The following is a 12,885-nucleotide window of genomic DNA, read 5'->3' on the forward strand; positions in this document are numbered from 1 at the left end:
TTTTTTTTTGGATAGCAGGCCAGATTCACAATGAATGCTCAATAAATATTTATTGGATGAATGAATGTATAGTAAGTATTAGGAACACATTGGTTGCTATATGTTTCCCTTTCTCTAGATTTGTTTTTCTCTCCACTGTGTCCCAACTGGGGTCCCTCTCAGCTTTCAATCTAATCATCCTTTCCTTCTTTGTGGCCCCCTCCCAGCCATACTCTCCCACAGATGCGAGAAGCAGGAGCCTAGCCTGACCCTCAGTGACCTCTCTCCTCCTCTCTCTCTGAATGCAGGCTCAGAGGAGGAGCTTGAGGAGCTGTGTGAACAAGCCGTGTGAGATGTTCAGACCTGGCTCCAACCAAGACAGTGCTCTGGATGACTCAGGGCCCTACCAGGCAGAGTCCTGCTTCTGGGAGAAAAAAGGACCTCAGCAAACGCCCCTCTTTTTGCCATACTTCCTGAACCAGTGGAAGAGGAGTGGTTGTGGTGGGTGGCGGGAGGTGCTGTTTCCTGATCCCAGCTATGGGGTGATGGGTCCCCCCTTGTCTGCAGAACACATCCCACAGCAGCAAGTCTGAGTCCAGCCAGGCAACCAGCTACTGCCTGTGCACATGTATGGACTGGCTCCCTTGAAGAGTATGTTTTTTGAGGGCAGGAAGCCAGATATGGGAAGTCAGGATGTTACAAAGGTACTGCTTCCTCCCCCAGCTCCCCTAGGTCTCCATCATCCCAGGCCTCATGTTCGTGCCAGCAGTGGGTGCAGCTTGACTGCATGACCCTTTCTCACCCCCTTCTGCTGAGCCCTGGATGCCAGCCCTGGCCCTCCCTGGAAAGGCTGTTGTTGGGGGAACTGCATCAGGGACAACACCAGCTCTATCATTTTCCTTCTTTGAAAAAGGACGAGGAGCATTGGTGAGCCTGAGCCCTGAAAAGGGGGGTCTCTGCAGCTTCTCTAGGCAGTGCATCCCCTGGTGCATTAGGAGGATTTTTTCCCTCTTGTCCTTAAATTGTCAGATCCACTGTATTAAGTCAGAGGGAAGCCAGGGCATGACGTTCTGTTCCTGAGGTGGGTACAGCATCTTGAGGAACCTGGAATGAAGCCTTGGATCTTCAGACTCCCTGGTCACCCCTGCAGCTCCAGTTCCTCTGGAGGCTGCGGGTGGGGTTGGGGTAGGAAGGGAATGACTCTCCTTGGAGAGCTCCTGTCTCAAAGTCCCAAAGCACATGGACAGTAGAGGATTTCTGAAGAACTTCATGAACTTCATCCGGAAAGAAGGAGGATGGAAGGAAGGTAGAAAAGGCAGAATTACAGCTGAGCAAGAAGGATGAGAAGGAGCAGGGGAGAACAATGGAAAAACCAAGTGTGGCCCTTGGGTTTGGAGGGCGCAGAGGCCTAGCTCCCTAGTATAAGCCATACAGTTAGGGACCCACAGGGAGCAGGTGCATGTGAGAGTGGAATTGGAGCACGAAGTCTGGCCTGGGCAGCTGGTACCCGAGTGGGCAAGGACTGAGGGGTCTCCCTGGGGTGACATTCACTCCAGGGCAGGCTTGTCATTGCTGGCCCCTCAGGCATTATCCCATTTGGAATGTGAATGTGGGGGCATAGTGGGCACAGGGCCCCTACCTGGGAACTTTCTTTCCTCAGAGTCAGTGGGGAGACTAGCACCTAGGCACCCACATGGGTATTTATATCTGAACCAGACAGAAAGACGCTTGAATCAGGCACACGTTGAGAAATGTATTTATTTGCTAATATATTTATCCACAAATAATATCTGGTCTTCTGGTTTTGTTCTGTTAACAACTGTCATTCAGGGTAACAAATTCATCTCTTTCGACATCGACAGAAATAAATGATTTCTGATATCAGGGGCTAGGCTCTGATTTACAGAAGGATAGTGTGGAGTGGTGGGCTTGGCAATAGGCATGGCTTGGCATGGCCTGGTGAGACAAGAGGGAGAAAGCATGACTGGATTCTCTTCATGCTTCAGTTGTTAGCAATCTTTATTATTATTATTGTACTGTTTACTTCGCACTTTAATGTACAATGCTTCGGTGATTTATTTTGTGACCTTGGGCAAGTACTCTATCACTCAATTTTCCATCCATAAAATAAGCCTACTTCACAGAGTTGTTGTAGGCATCACATGAGATACCAGAGAGTGAAAACATATTCCAAAGTGGAAAGTTATTATTCCGTAATAGAGAACATCAAACCCTGGTCACAGAGCCCATGTGAACACAGCATGGCATGGGCAACAAGAGGTAGGCCTGGCCTTGGCCTTGAAGAAAACTCAGTTTCAGTTACAAGGCCTAGTTGGGAGGACAGAACACAAGGGCCTGAACCTATGTATTTGTATCCCAAAGTTCCAAATCCGATAAATACGAATGATTGTGGCTCTGCCTTTGCACAGACTATTGTGAGGATCAAAAGAATTCCACAAGGCCAGGAAAGGCCTTTGCTCTCTTCCTCCCAAAGCACATTTTCCCCTTCGGCTTCTCTGCTTGGTAGAGGAGGCAGTTGCCTGGCGCCCAGTTTTAACCAGAAAGCAAGGCATTAGCTCCCTATAGGGTAAAACGGAAAAAAAAAAAAAAAAAAAAAAAACAATTAAAGGACATCTAATTCCCTACAGATGTTCTGAAGCAAAGGAATTGTGTCCAAACGCTAAAAGCCCCACGAAGTATAACTTAATCAGGTGGAAAGGGTAAACGTATACAAAGAACTTTTAAAATAATTAAATACGCATTTTTTCCGCCGCCGGCCGCTCACAGGCCGGGATTCTTGTGAAGGGCAAATGGAAACCCTATAGCGCTCTCGCAGTTAGACACTAGCTGTGGGGCCGTGCCTGGGTTTGTTTTCGGTCTCTGCCGAGATAATCCAGAGGGAGACAGTGGACTCTCTGCCCTGCGCTTTTGAACCGGGAAGACAAAAAGAATCTCGGCTATCATCTCGGATCCTTGTAAGGGGACCGGAGGCCTGGTGCCAGCGGCTTACATCAAATGGCCCGCGCCGACGGGATCTCGCGCAGGCGCCAGCAGCGCCGCCAGCCCTCCCCCACAGGGTCCCGCCGACCGGCCCAAAGGCCGCCTCAGCCTCGCCCTCGCGCCGGCTCAGGTGGCGTGAGCGCGCGCTGGCCCAGGTGACTCCGGGCTGGCCCCGCCTCCCAGGAGGGAGAGACCATCTCCTAAGGCGGGGGGAGGAGGCGGGGCCGGCGGCCTCACACGCCGGAAGAGGAAGGCCGCGGCACGCAGCGCCAGAAGTGGTGGGCATTCTGGGTAATTCGCTGTTTACTTCCTGCGAGTGAGGAGGCTTTGGGAGAAGCTTTAGCTGCAGTTCTTCTTATCCGAGAAGATGGCCCTGGAGACGGTGCCGAAGGACCTGCGGCATCTGCGGGCTTGTTTGCTGTGTTCGCTGGTCAAGGTGTCTGTCGGGGACTTGGTTGTGGGAGCGCTGGGGGCCAGGCTGGGGGAAAGAGGATGACTGGAACGGGGCTGGGGGACGGTGAAGAGAAGAGTAAGGTCGAGGACCCCGGGAGGTGGCTGGGGAAGTGGGAAGCCGAAGAAGGCTGTTGTTTACGTTGCTAGGAACGCGTGCAGGTCTTGCAACCAAGGGCATAAAATCAAAACCAAATCCGTTGCCTTCGAGTTGATTCCGACTCATGGCGACCCTATAGGACAGAGTAGAACTGCCCATAGGCTTTCCAAGGAGCGGCTGGTGAATTCAAACTGCCGACGTTTTGGTTAGCAGCCGAGGTCTTAATCAGTGCGCCACCAGGGCTCCGCCAAGGGCATAGGCAGTCTTAAATACCTTTGAATCCTCAGCTCTTAGCGCCGGCCTAGCCGTTAACACACGTTCAGTGAACTTAATTGGAGGCGAAGGACACTGGGAGATCTGCAGCTGAGAGAGCAGTCAGAGAGGGTGCCTAACCCTGAGGAGACTAGGGTAGAGAATAAGTAGAACAGGATTGGGAACAAGAGAGGAAGGAGTGTGAGGGTGGAACTTAGGAATGGAGTTTTGGGAGTGGTGGGTAGAGGACCTAATGGGACAAAGCCAGCCCAGGTATCCAAGAGGTTAGCCAGGTGGAAATATTGAGAAAGCTGCCTTTCCTTTTAGACTCACTCGTGCTTACCTTTTCCTTTTTCTTTTCCTTCCAGACTATAGATCAGTTTGAATATGACGGCTGTGACAATTGTGATGCGTACCTACAAATGAAGGGTAACCGAGAGATGGTATATGATTGCACCAGCTCTTCCTTTGATGGGTAAGCCCCTTCAGATTCCTTCATTCCCTTCTGCATTGCCTTCCCCTCCCCTAACAAGTAAAGGTAGGGCAGGCTTTTGAGACCACAATCCTAGTTACTTTCTCACACTTCCGACTAGTCATCCGCTGTCCGATACAGTAGTCACATATGGTGTAAGTGTAAGCTGACACTTGAGATATGCTGTAAGTGTAAAAAGACTTAGCATAGCATAGACGAAAGAATGAAAAATGTCTTGGGTTTTTTGTTTTTTTTTTTTTTCCGTTTTCTGGTAATAATTGGGTGTTGAAATGGTAATATTTTGTGTTAAATATAATATTGACGTTGATTTTATCTTTTTTCTCTGCACTTTTTAAAGGCTACTAGAAAATTTAAAATGGCATATATTTTTTTCATTATATTTTTACTGGGCATTGCTTCACTTCACTGTCAGCTCCTTGATGATGGGGACTGTGTTTATCTTGTGCACCACTACCTAGCACAGGGCTTGAAAAGTGGTAGATGCTTAGTAAATGTTTGTTGAATGCATGAAGATCCTTTTTGAAAATGAAGAGAAGCTAAAGTACAGCAATGGTAGATTATTGCCCTAAAGCTGCTACTTTTAGATATTTCTAAGAGGCCCTATAAAAAAGTTTTTCTTGTGTGTGTGTGTGTGTGTGTGTGTGTGTGTGTGTTCCCCCCCTCCCCCCACCCCAAGACTATCGAGTGGGGAAAAGGGAAAATGAGAGAAACATAAGTGGCCAGGTCTCACTTCCTCAGGAAGGGAACTAGAGGGGCAGTATTCTCTGGGGGGTTAACTTGTTGTTGTCAAGTCGATTCTAACTCATAGTGACCTGTAGGACAGAGTGGAACTGCCCTGTAGGGTTTCTAAGGTTATAATCTTTACAGAAGCGGCCTGGTGGTACAGTGGTTAAGAACTTGGCTGCTGACCCAAAGGTTGGCAGTTTGAATCTACCAGCAGCTCCTTGGAAACCCTGTAGGGCAGTTCTACTATGTTCTGTAGGGTCACTATGAGTCGGAATCGACTTGATGGCAACAGGTTTGGTTTCAGGTTTTGGAATCCTTATGGAAGCAGACTGCCACATCTTTATCCTGCAGAGCAGCTGGTGGGTTTCGAACTGCCGACCTTTCAGTTAGCAGCTGAGAGCTTAACCACTGTGCCACCAGGGCTCCCCTCTTTGGAGGCAGGGGATACTATTAAGTTCTTTTACCTGGATGGGCTTGGGAACCTGTCAAGATTGATCTTCTTGAGGCCTGGGACTGCCTCTGTCTTGTTTACCAGTATATCCAGTGGCTGGCACGTAATAGTAATTAGCAAGTTACTATTAAATTAATTAAACTAAATAAATAGTAATAATAACTAATGATGGATGGATGGCTAGGTCATACAGCAAGTGTTTATGGAGCACGAAGAATCGTACGTTCATAGAAGATTAAAGATCTAGGCTAATTCTTTTATTTAAGAGCTAAGACATCTGTTCCTTCATGGTCCTGGAGCAGTTGTGACTTCTTCAGTCATGCAGTGAGTGGCAGGAGAAGTTAGAACTTAGATGTTAATAACAGTTGTTACTATATATAGCATTTGTCACTGGCAGGCACTGTGCTAAGTGGTTAACGTGCATTATCTAGTTTAATCTTCATAAAACCCCCATGCCAGTTGTATTATCATTATCCCCATTTTACTAGTGAGAAAACTGAGGTACAGAGAAGTTGCAGTTTGCTCAAGGTCACTTAACCTGAAAGTAGTTATAGCTGGGATTCATACCCAGGCAGCTGGATGCTAGAGGCCACACTCTAAATCACTCTACAGTGCTGCCTCCTATCTGTAGTTAAAGGACTATGTTAATTGCTATGAGAGATGTCAAGAGTTACACAATGAGATTCTTACTAGTAAGAGAGAAACAGTATAAAGATTTGCATATTGAGCTTTAAAAAGTGAACAAATCAAGTGCTAACGGAGATTGGAGGAGGGTTAGATGACCTCAGTCAGACGCGGAGGTAGCATATGAATCAGGATGTTTGAGGAGGTTAAGATGGGAGAGAAGTAGAAAGAACATTTCAAACCAAAGGGAGTGACTCAAGTGATATACTTGTGGCTAGGAGGATGGCCTGTGTACGTGCCTAGCTACATACAATGCAACGTATTGCTTTTATATGGCTTTTCTTGGTTTTGTAATTCCCACCAAATGACTGGATGGGATTATGCAAATGAGGTACTTGTGGCCCACCAAGGGGATTGGATAGTTTGCTAATAATGCAAATAAGGTGTATGACACCCTTGGGGGCTAGGGTGGGACCATGCAAATAAGGTGTATGGAACCCTAATGAGGGGATTGGTCAATTTTGCCATCCTATTGGGCTTAAAATGAGCCATCCCAGAGGTGGCGGGGGGTGTTACACTACCACCAAGAAGAAGAAATAGAATGGAGCGTGTCCTTTGGACCTGGGGTCCCTGCACTGAGAACCCCCTAGACCCAGGAGACAGAGAGAGAGAGCTGTAACACCAGAGATGATGCAAAATAGCAAGAAGCAGGGGCAGAGAAACAGCTACAGCAGAACCAGGAGACCGGCTCAAGACAGTGCACTGGGCTTCCTGGCGCATGGGGCTAGGTGGCTATAGTGGGTGTGCCAGCCTACGGAGCAAGAGAGCTTAGCGCCTTCGAGCTGAGGCTTACTGGTGGAGTAGGGTGCCCCGGGCACTTACTGGCAAAGCTGAAGAGCTTTGTAACACTTGCCCGAGAAGGGCAGAGGCCGGGGCCAAGGGGCTGAGGACCAGAGAGAGGCCTGCCTGTGGGCACAGCTGAGAAGAGGCTGTCCTGACCAAAGAACTATATTCTGAGTCCTTCCTGATTCGGAATTGTAACCTGTTTAAAAAACAAAAACAAACAAAAAAAAAACCATTGCCATCAAACCCATTGTCATTCCGACTCATAGTGACCCTATAGGACAGAGTAGAACAGCCCCACAGGAAGCAGACTTCCCCATCTTTCTTCCATGTACTTCCCTAATAAACCCCATAACTGTGAGTATAGTCTGTGAGTTCTTTGTGGCCATTGCAACAAATTATTGAACCCAGCAGAGAAGTACTGTCGTGTGAGGGATGGCTGGTGTCAGAACTGGTGAAAAGGCTGGGAGGGTGGAGGCTTGTCTGACCTCCGCTTCATAGGAATCAGCCTTGAGCTGTTGATGCTGATGGTGATTCTCCCCGCTTGTGAAGTTAGAGGAGGTCAGATGCCTCCACCATGCCATTTTTACGCTATCTCAGATTAGTCTGCAGGGCCAGGGGGCAGGTGTTACCCTATTTGCCACCCTTGGAGGTGGGGTCATTTTCACTCAAAGCACATGGCTGAGAATGTATGATTTGGGTGGGGAAGGGGGAGCTCCCCAAATAAGAATCAAGGATTGTTGGCAAGAGAAGAGGGAATGGATATTGAGCAGGCAATCAACAAGTGTCAGTGCCTAGACCAGAACTGACACAGCCAGTCAGCAAGCATTTGATTGAATGAATGAATGACAAAGACGACCTCTGTAGCTTCTGAAAGCACCTGGTGCTTACCTGTCTTACTCAGGTTGTGGACTTTTAGCCTTTGGGGAGCCTGTCTGTTGCCAATGCTCTGGGATCCAAGTTACCCTGGGAAGGACTATTAGCATAGTAAGAAGAGCTGATGTTTATTTAGCAGATACTGTGTACCAGGCCCTGTGCTGTTCTATCTCAACCTTTGAGTCTCATTGTTGAAATTCTGAGAGAGAACTTCGTATGTGCTTCAGGCTGCACAGCACATTAGAGGCAGAGCTTTCCAGTAGAGACTCAGTGATACTTGGCTTTTTTCCTAGGTTTCCTCTCCCAGAACTGTTGTGCTGGCTGGAAAGAGAGTGAAGAGGGCAGCTCCCTTGGGCTACCTCTTCTTTAGCAGGGGGAGGCTCAGGCTGACTCTCCGTTACTTTTCCCTTCCTAGAATCATCGCAATGATGAGTCCAGAGGACAGCTGGGTCTCCAAGTGGCAGCGAGTCAGTAAGTATCTCCTTTTCTTCTTATCCTGGCCTGGTTGTTGTTGATCCTCAGGTCCAGTGAGGGGATTCTTAATACGGCGGGGTGAGTAGCTTCAGCGTGGGAAACAGGAGGTTGTAGGAAAGACAAGGAAGCAGTGTTCTGTGCCCTTCCAAGAGAAGTGATTGCTCTTCTCTTGGAGTTGCAGCACTTTCATTTTTAGCTTAAGCTTCCATTGGGTTTTTAGTCTTAACCACTCTAACTGCAGTCTCCTTTCTTCTCTCTCAGGTAACTTTAAGCCAGGTGTCTATGCTGTGTCAGTCACTGGTCGCCTGCCTCAAGGTAATAATAATCATAATAACAGCCAATGTTTATCTGTTGTACCAACTACTGTAGGAGCCCTTTATCTGAATCAGTGCTAATCCTCACACTCTAAGGCTCTTCATTTTACAGAGGAGGGAACCAAGGCACAGAGAGGGTCAATAATTTGTCCAGGGTCACCCAGGTAGTAAGTGAGGAGCCAGAATTTGGACCCAGGCATTCTGGCTTCAGAATCCTTGCTTGTAATGACTGCAGTGTGTCCTCCTTTTTCTTCTCATTCCTACCAAGTTATTGTTTGCCCTGCACTTGCATAGATTTTGTTGGGGAAGAGGGGTTCCCCAAATAAGAACCCAGGATTGTTGCCAAGAGAAGAGGGAGTGGATGTTGAACAGGCAATCAGCAAGTATCAGTGCCTAGAACAGAACTGATGCAGGCAGCCAGCAATCTTCAGCGGTAACAAGCCAACCAAGGAGGACTATTGATGAGTGGTCTAGAAGCTCCAGTTTGCTTATAGCCCCCACCCCCCACCCCAAAGGTGGCAGCTGAGGAGCCTTTCTTATCCATCTGAATCTTCCCTCACAGAGCTGTTTCTTCTGCTGCCACAGGAATCGTGCGGGAGCTGAAGAGTCGAGGAGTGGCCTACAAATCCAGAGACACAGCTATAAAGACCTAGCAAGATGCAGGATTGCCAGCATCTTTGCATCCCGTCTCCTGCCTCTGCCTGTTTTTCTCGTGGAACTAAACAAGCAGAACTTCAAATCCTCCCAACCCTCCAACTCTGAGACTCAGCAGACTGTTAAAAGAGCAGCACAGCGGATCCTTGGACCGTTTTACCTTCTTTGGACTACTGGCAGAGGGGTAGGGGTTTGTGTTGATGGATTAACAGAGACTGAATTGAGGAGGGAGTAGGATGCTGGTTTTCCTACCCACAGCCCAGGCCTGCTCTTTTGCCCGTGGGCAGGACTCTGTGGATCGGATGTCAATAAACATGAGCCCCTCGGAACGTTCTTAAGCTGTGACACTTGCCTTGCTTCCCGCTCCCTTTCTCTTGCCTGGGCACAGAAGTCTCACTGCTTGCCCTGTAAGTACCCTCCCAGAGCAGCAGAGGTCTGCTCCCTGTTGCCAGTCTCTGAGCCCCAGGGTTGTAGCCTCTATTGTGCTTCCTTGGGTCTCATTGGAAGGTAGCTGTCCTGAGCTAGTAACCTCATCAGCCTGGTAGGCCTGGTGTCTAGCAGTTGTAACCTTTCTACCTTCTAGACCTGGCTGAGCAGGTGTCCCTTGAAGAAATCCTGAGGCTTTTTAGTGCCCTTTGTCCCTTGACCATGTCTATTCTTTTTCTCCTCAGCTTTCTTTTTACTTCTCTTCCTATACCTTAGCCAGCAGTAGCACCCATGGCCCTCCCCAGTTACCCCCATTTCCTAGTTCCCTAATTGGAGACCCTCAACCCTTAGTTGGATGCTGGGTCTTGGTCAGGTTTGTTCGTGTAGCAGCCTTAGGGAATGTCACATTATTGGCCAAGGTGAGTTACTTGTTCTGAAATAAAAAATTTGCTGTAATTTTTCATTTAAATTTCTACAAAATTCTCAGTATGCCCATTTTGATTTCTCTAAGTTTCTTGTTTTTCATCTGTAAAATGAGGATGATTACACCCTGCCCAGTTACCTCAGGGTTGTAATTATACAAATTAAGCAATGTGAAAATTCTTAAGTCACAAAAAGTAAAATTCATTTTTCTCTCCTTTTATATATATATATAGTCAACCAAAATAGTAGGGGGGAAATATGCCCGGAACCACAACAGCATGAGTTCTGACTCATTCGCAGAGGTCCCTGCACTAGGGCTTTTTTTCCACCTGGTGTTGCTAGTGAGTCGGTTTCTCTTGTTACCTGTGGCCCAGAGTGTGTGGGGAAGAGAGAGAAGCTGACTCTAGTGCCCCCTCACCTGCTTTCATGGGAAGGAAGCTGGGACTGGCCCAGGCTGCTAATACTGTTGCTCACGGGTCCTTCTCCAACCAGCACCATTTTCTCTGGTGCCTTTAAGCTCCGTTAACCCCAGTTTCAAACTGATTTTCTCAGCTCAGCAAACTCTGAAAGAGCTCCCTGTTGAAAACCAAAAAAAAAAAAAAACCAAACCCGTTGCCATCAAGTCAATTCTGTCATTTAGTGACACTATAGGACAGAGTAGAACTGCCCCATGGAGTTTCCAAGGAGCAGCTAGTGGATTCGAACTGCTGACCTTTATGATTAACAGCCAAGCTCTTAACCACTGTATGACCGGGGAGGCAGGTTTAAAGTCCACTCTGAAAGGAGCTTTGGGAAGCAGCCTCACCAGGCTGGAGCTTACATCCTGGAGGGAAGAAGTGAGTTTCAGCAAGAGTGCCTGAGCTCTCCAGCCAACACCCAACTTTCACTGGCCTGAAAAAATCCCTTGGAAAGCCCCAGCTGCTGTCCTGTGTGTCTGACCCGGGTGTGGCTGCTTGGTGAGAATGGAAACAGCTGCAGGGGGAGGGGAGGCAAGAGGCGCTGAGCACAAATAACCACACTGAGGCTGCTTTAGTCCTACACTGAGCTGGGGCTGTAACTGCCAGTCTCGCAGGAAGCGAAAGACAGGCACCACTGGTTATGGGGGAAGGGTGGCCTATTGCAGTGACATCTGGATTCCACAGACTCTGTGCCAAATGGGCATTACCTGGGAGCTGCTGAATTAGTTTGCCTTCTCTGGTCCTTGAACCTCCATGTGGTGGCTCTCAACAGCCCAGATAGAAGCAATGACAGTAAGAAGGTACAGAGTCCCATTCCTTAATGGGAGTCCAAAGAAGCTGAGGCAGAGACCATCGGTTCATGACTCCCTAGGAGTGAGTGGTGCTGTTGTGGGAGAGGGGTTCTTAGGTGCTGGTACTGCCCTGCATTAAGCAGCCATTGTGGGGCATGTTCTGCTCATTCTGCCTGTCAAAGGTTCAGCCCCATTTTATCTGCTGAGGTTCAGAATCTACCCAGGATCTTAACGGTTTCTTGCTCAGTAGTTTGGCTTCTCTCCTTCAGTGAAGAAAGGCTCCTCCTTAGTTCAATAAGGACAGATTCAAGTTAGAACAAAGCAGTGGCCCAGCTGCCTTCCCTTGCCTGCTTATTCCTCGTACTCCACTCCCCACTTGCCACATGCTGTGAGTCCAGAGCCTGTTTTTCCAAAGCTGGAGGTAAGAGCGTGTGAATGAATACAGTCTCTAGCCCAAGGCAGGGATTGGAAGCTGATAAGCCAGGGTCTGAATGTTCTGGGCTTAGAGGGTATCTTAGTTATCTAGCGTTGCTATAACAGAAATACCACAAATGGATGGCTTTAACAAATTCATTCTCTCACAGTCTAGGAGGCTGGAAGTCCAAGTTCAGGGCACCTGCTCCAGGGGAAGGCTTTCTCTGTTGGCTCTAGGGGCAGGTCCTTGTCATCAATCTTCCCCTGGGTCTAGGAGTTTCTCAGCACAGGGACCCCGGTTCCAAAGGACGTGCTCTGTTCCCAGCTCTTTCTTGGTGGTAGGAAGCCCCCACCACCACCTTATCTCTTGTAAGATAAAAGGTGATGCAGGCTATGCCCCAGGGAAAACTCCCCTTATATCGAATCAGAACTCTGACCTGAGTAAGGGTGTTGCATCCCACCCTAATCCTCTTTAACATAACCTAATCTTGCCTCATTAACCACAGGCAGAGATTAAGAGTTACAACACACGGTACAATTACATCAGATCACAAAATGGAGGACAACCATACGATACTGGGAATCATGGCCTAGATAAGTTGACACGTGTTTTGGGGGGACACAATCCATGACATTGGGGAGCAGTTTCTCCAAGAATATTGGAGATGGGCTGATGAAGATGCATCGTGAGTTCACCAGGTTTGGGGACTGAGGTCTTGCTCTTCTTGGCGTGGCTACTACCTTTTTCCTCCCAGCCTTCTCTACAATCTGCTACTCCTTCCTAAGCCTCCTTCCAGACACCTGCTCTGTGTCTATGTGTGTGACAGACAGGTAATGTTTAGGAACAGACTAAGGTCTTTGTCTAAAATTCCGGTTAATGTTTATCAGTAATGCCTTTCATTTAAGCAGCATTTTACAGTTGACAAAGGAGCTTTCACATCCATTATCTCATGTGATCCTCACAAAACCTCTGTGTCATAATTACCATCCCTATTTAGTGATGAAGAGACTGAGGTACAAAGAGTTAAAGTGTTTTGGCCACAATTAAGCAGCCCTAGCTCAAGAAGTACATTGCCCACACCCCACGGAGGGCTGCTGAACTGTCTCTGACAGTTATCTCCAAATGCAGCAGGTTTG

General features: G+C 48.1%; 2 protein-coding genes across 4 annotated transcripts in view; both read left to right on the top strand.

The window, feature by feature from the left end:
• The window catches only part of RNF43 (ring finger protein 43), a 68,251-nt gene extending 67,572 nt beyond the window's left edge, over positions 1-679 (top strand). The window contains exon 8 of one of the 2 annotated variants that reach the window (XM_004377878.2): positions 288-679. In XM_004377878.2, coding sequence (XP_004377935.1) covers positions 288-331 — 44 coding nt within the window. In that variant the 3' untranslated portion in view covers positions 332-679. The remainder of the gene's footprint in view (positions 1-287) is intronic. The other variant, XM_004377877.2, reaches the window with a different exon arrangement.
• Positions 680-3,261: 2,582 nt separating this feature from the next.
• On the top strand, positions 3,262-10,658 carry SUPT4H1 (SPT4 homolog, DSIF elongation factor subunit). Of its 2 annotated transcripts, none has more exons than XM_023732723.1 (5): positions 3,262-3,415; positions 4,150-4,256; positions 8,210-8,265; positions 8,530-8,583; positions 9,145-10,658. In XM_023732723.1, the coding sequence occupies exons 1-5, from the start codon at positions 3,347-3,349 to the stop codon at positions 9,183-9,185; spliced, it is 327 nt and encodes a 108-aa protein (XP_023588491.1). In that variant the 5' UTR covers positions 3,262-3,346; the 3' UTR covers positions 9,186-10,658. The 2 variants fall into 2 exon arrangements, with proteins under 2 accessions (XP_023588491.1, XP_004377936.1); XM_004377879.3 differs by having other exon boundaries at positions 9,168-9,569.
• Positions 10,659-12,885: the final 2,227 nt, after the last annotated feature.

The sequence above is a fragment of the Trichechus manatus genome, unplaced genomic scaffold (genome assembly GCF_000243295.1).
Source record: "Trichechus manatus latirostris isolate Lorelei unplaced genomic scaffold, TriManLat1.0 scaffold00054, whole genome shotgun sequence".
NCBI lineage: Eukaryota > Metazoa > Chordata > Mammalia > Sirenia > Trichechidae > Trichechus > Trichechus manatus.

Coding starts and splice junctions, on each gene's coding strand:
- SUPT4H1 (XM_004377879.3), top strand. CDS start 3,347: ATGGCCCTGGAGACGGTGCCGAAGGACCTGCGGCATCTGCGGGCTTGT. Junction 3,416..4,149: donor TGCTGTGTTCGCTGGTCAAG/GTGTCTGTCGGG, acceptor TTTTCCTTCCAG/ACTATAGATCAGTTTGAATA. Junction 8,584..9,167: donor CACTGGTCGCCTGCCTCAAG/GTAATAATAATC, acceptor CTGCTGCCACAG/GAATCGTGCGGGAGCTGAAG.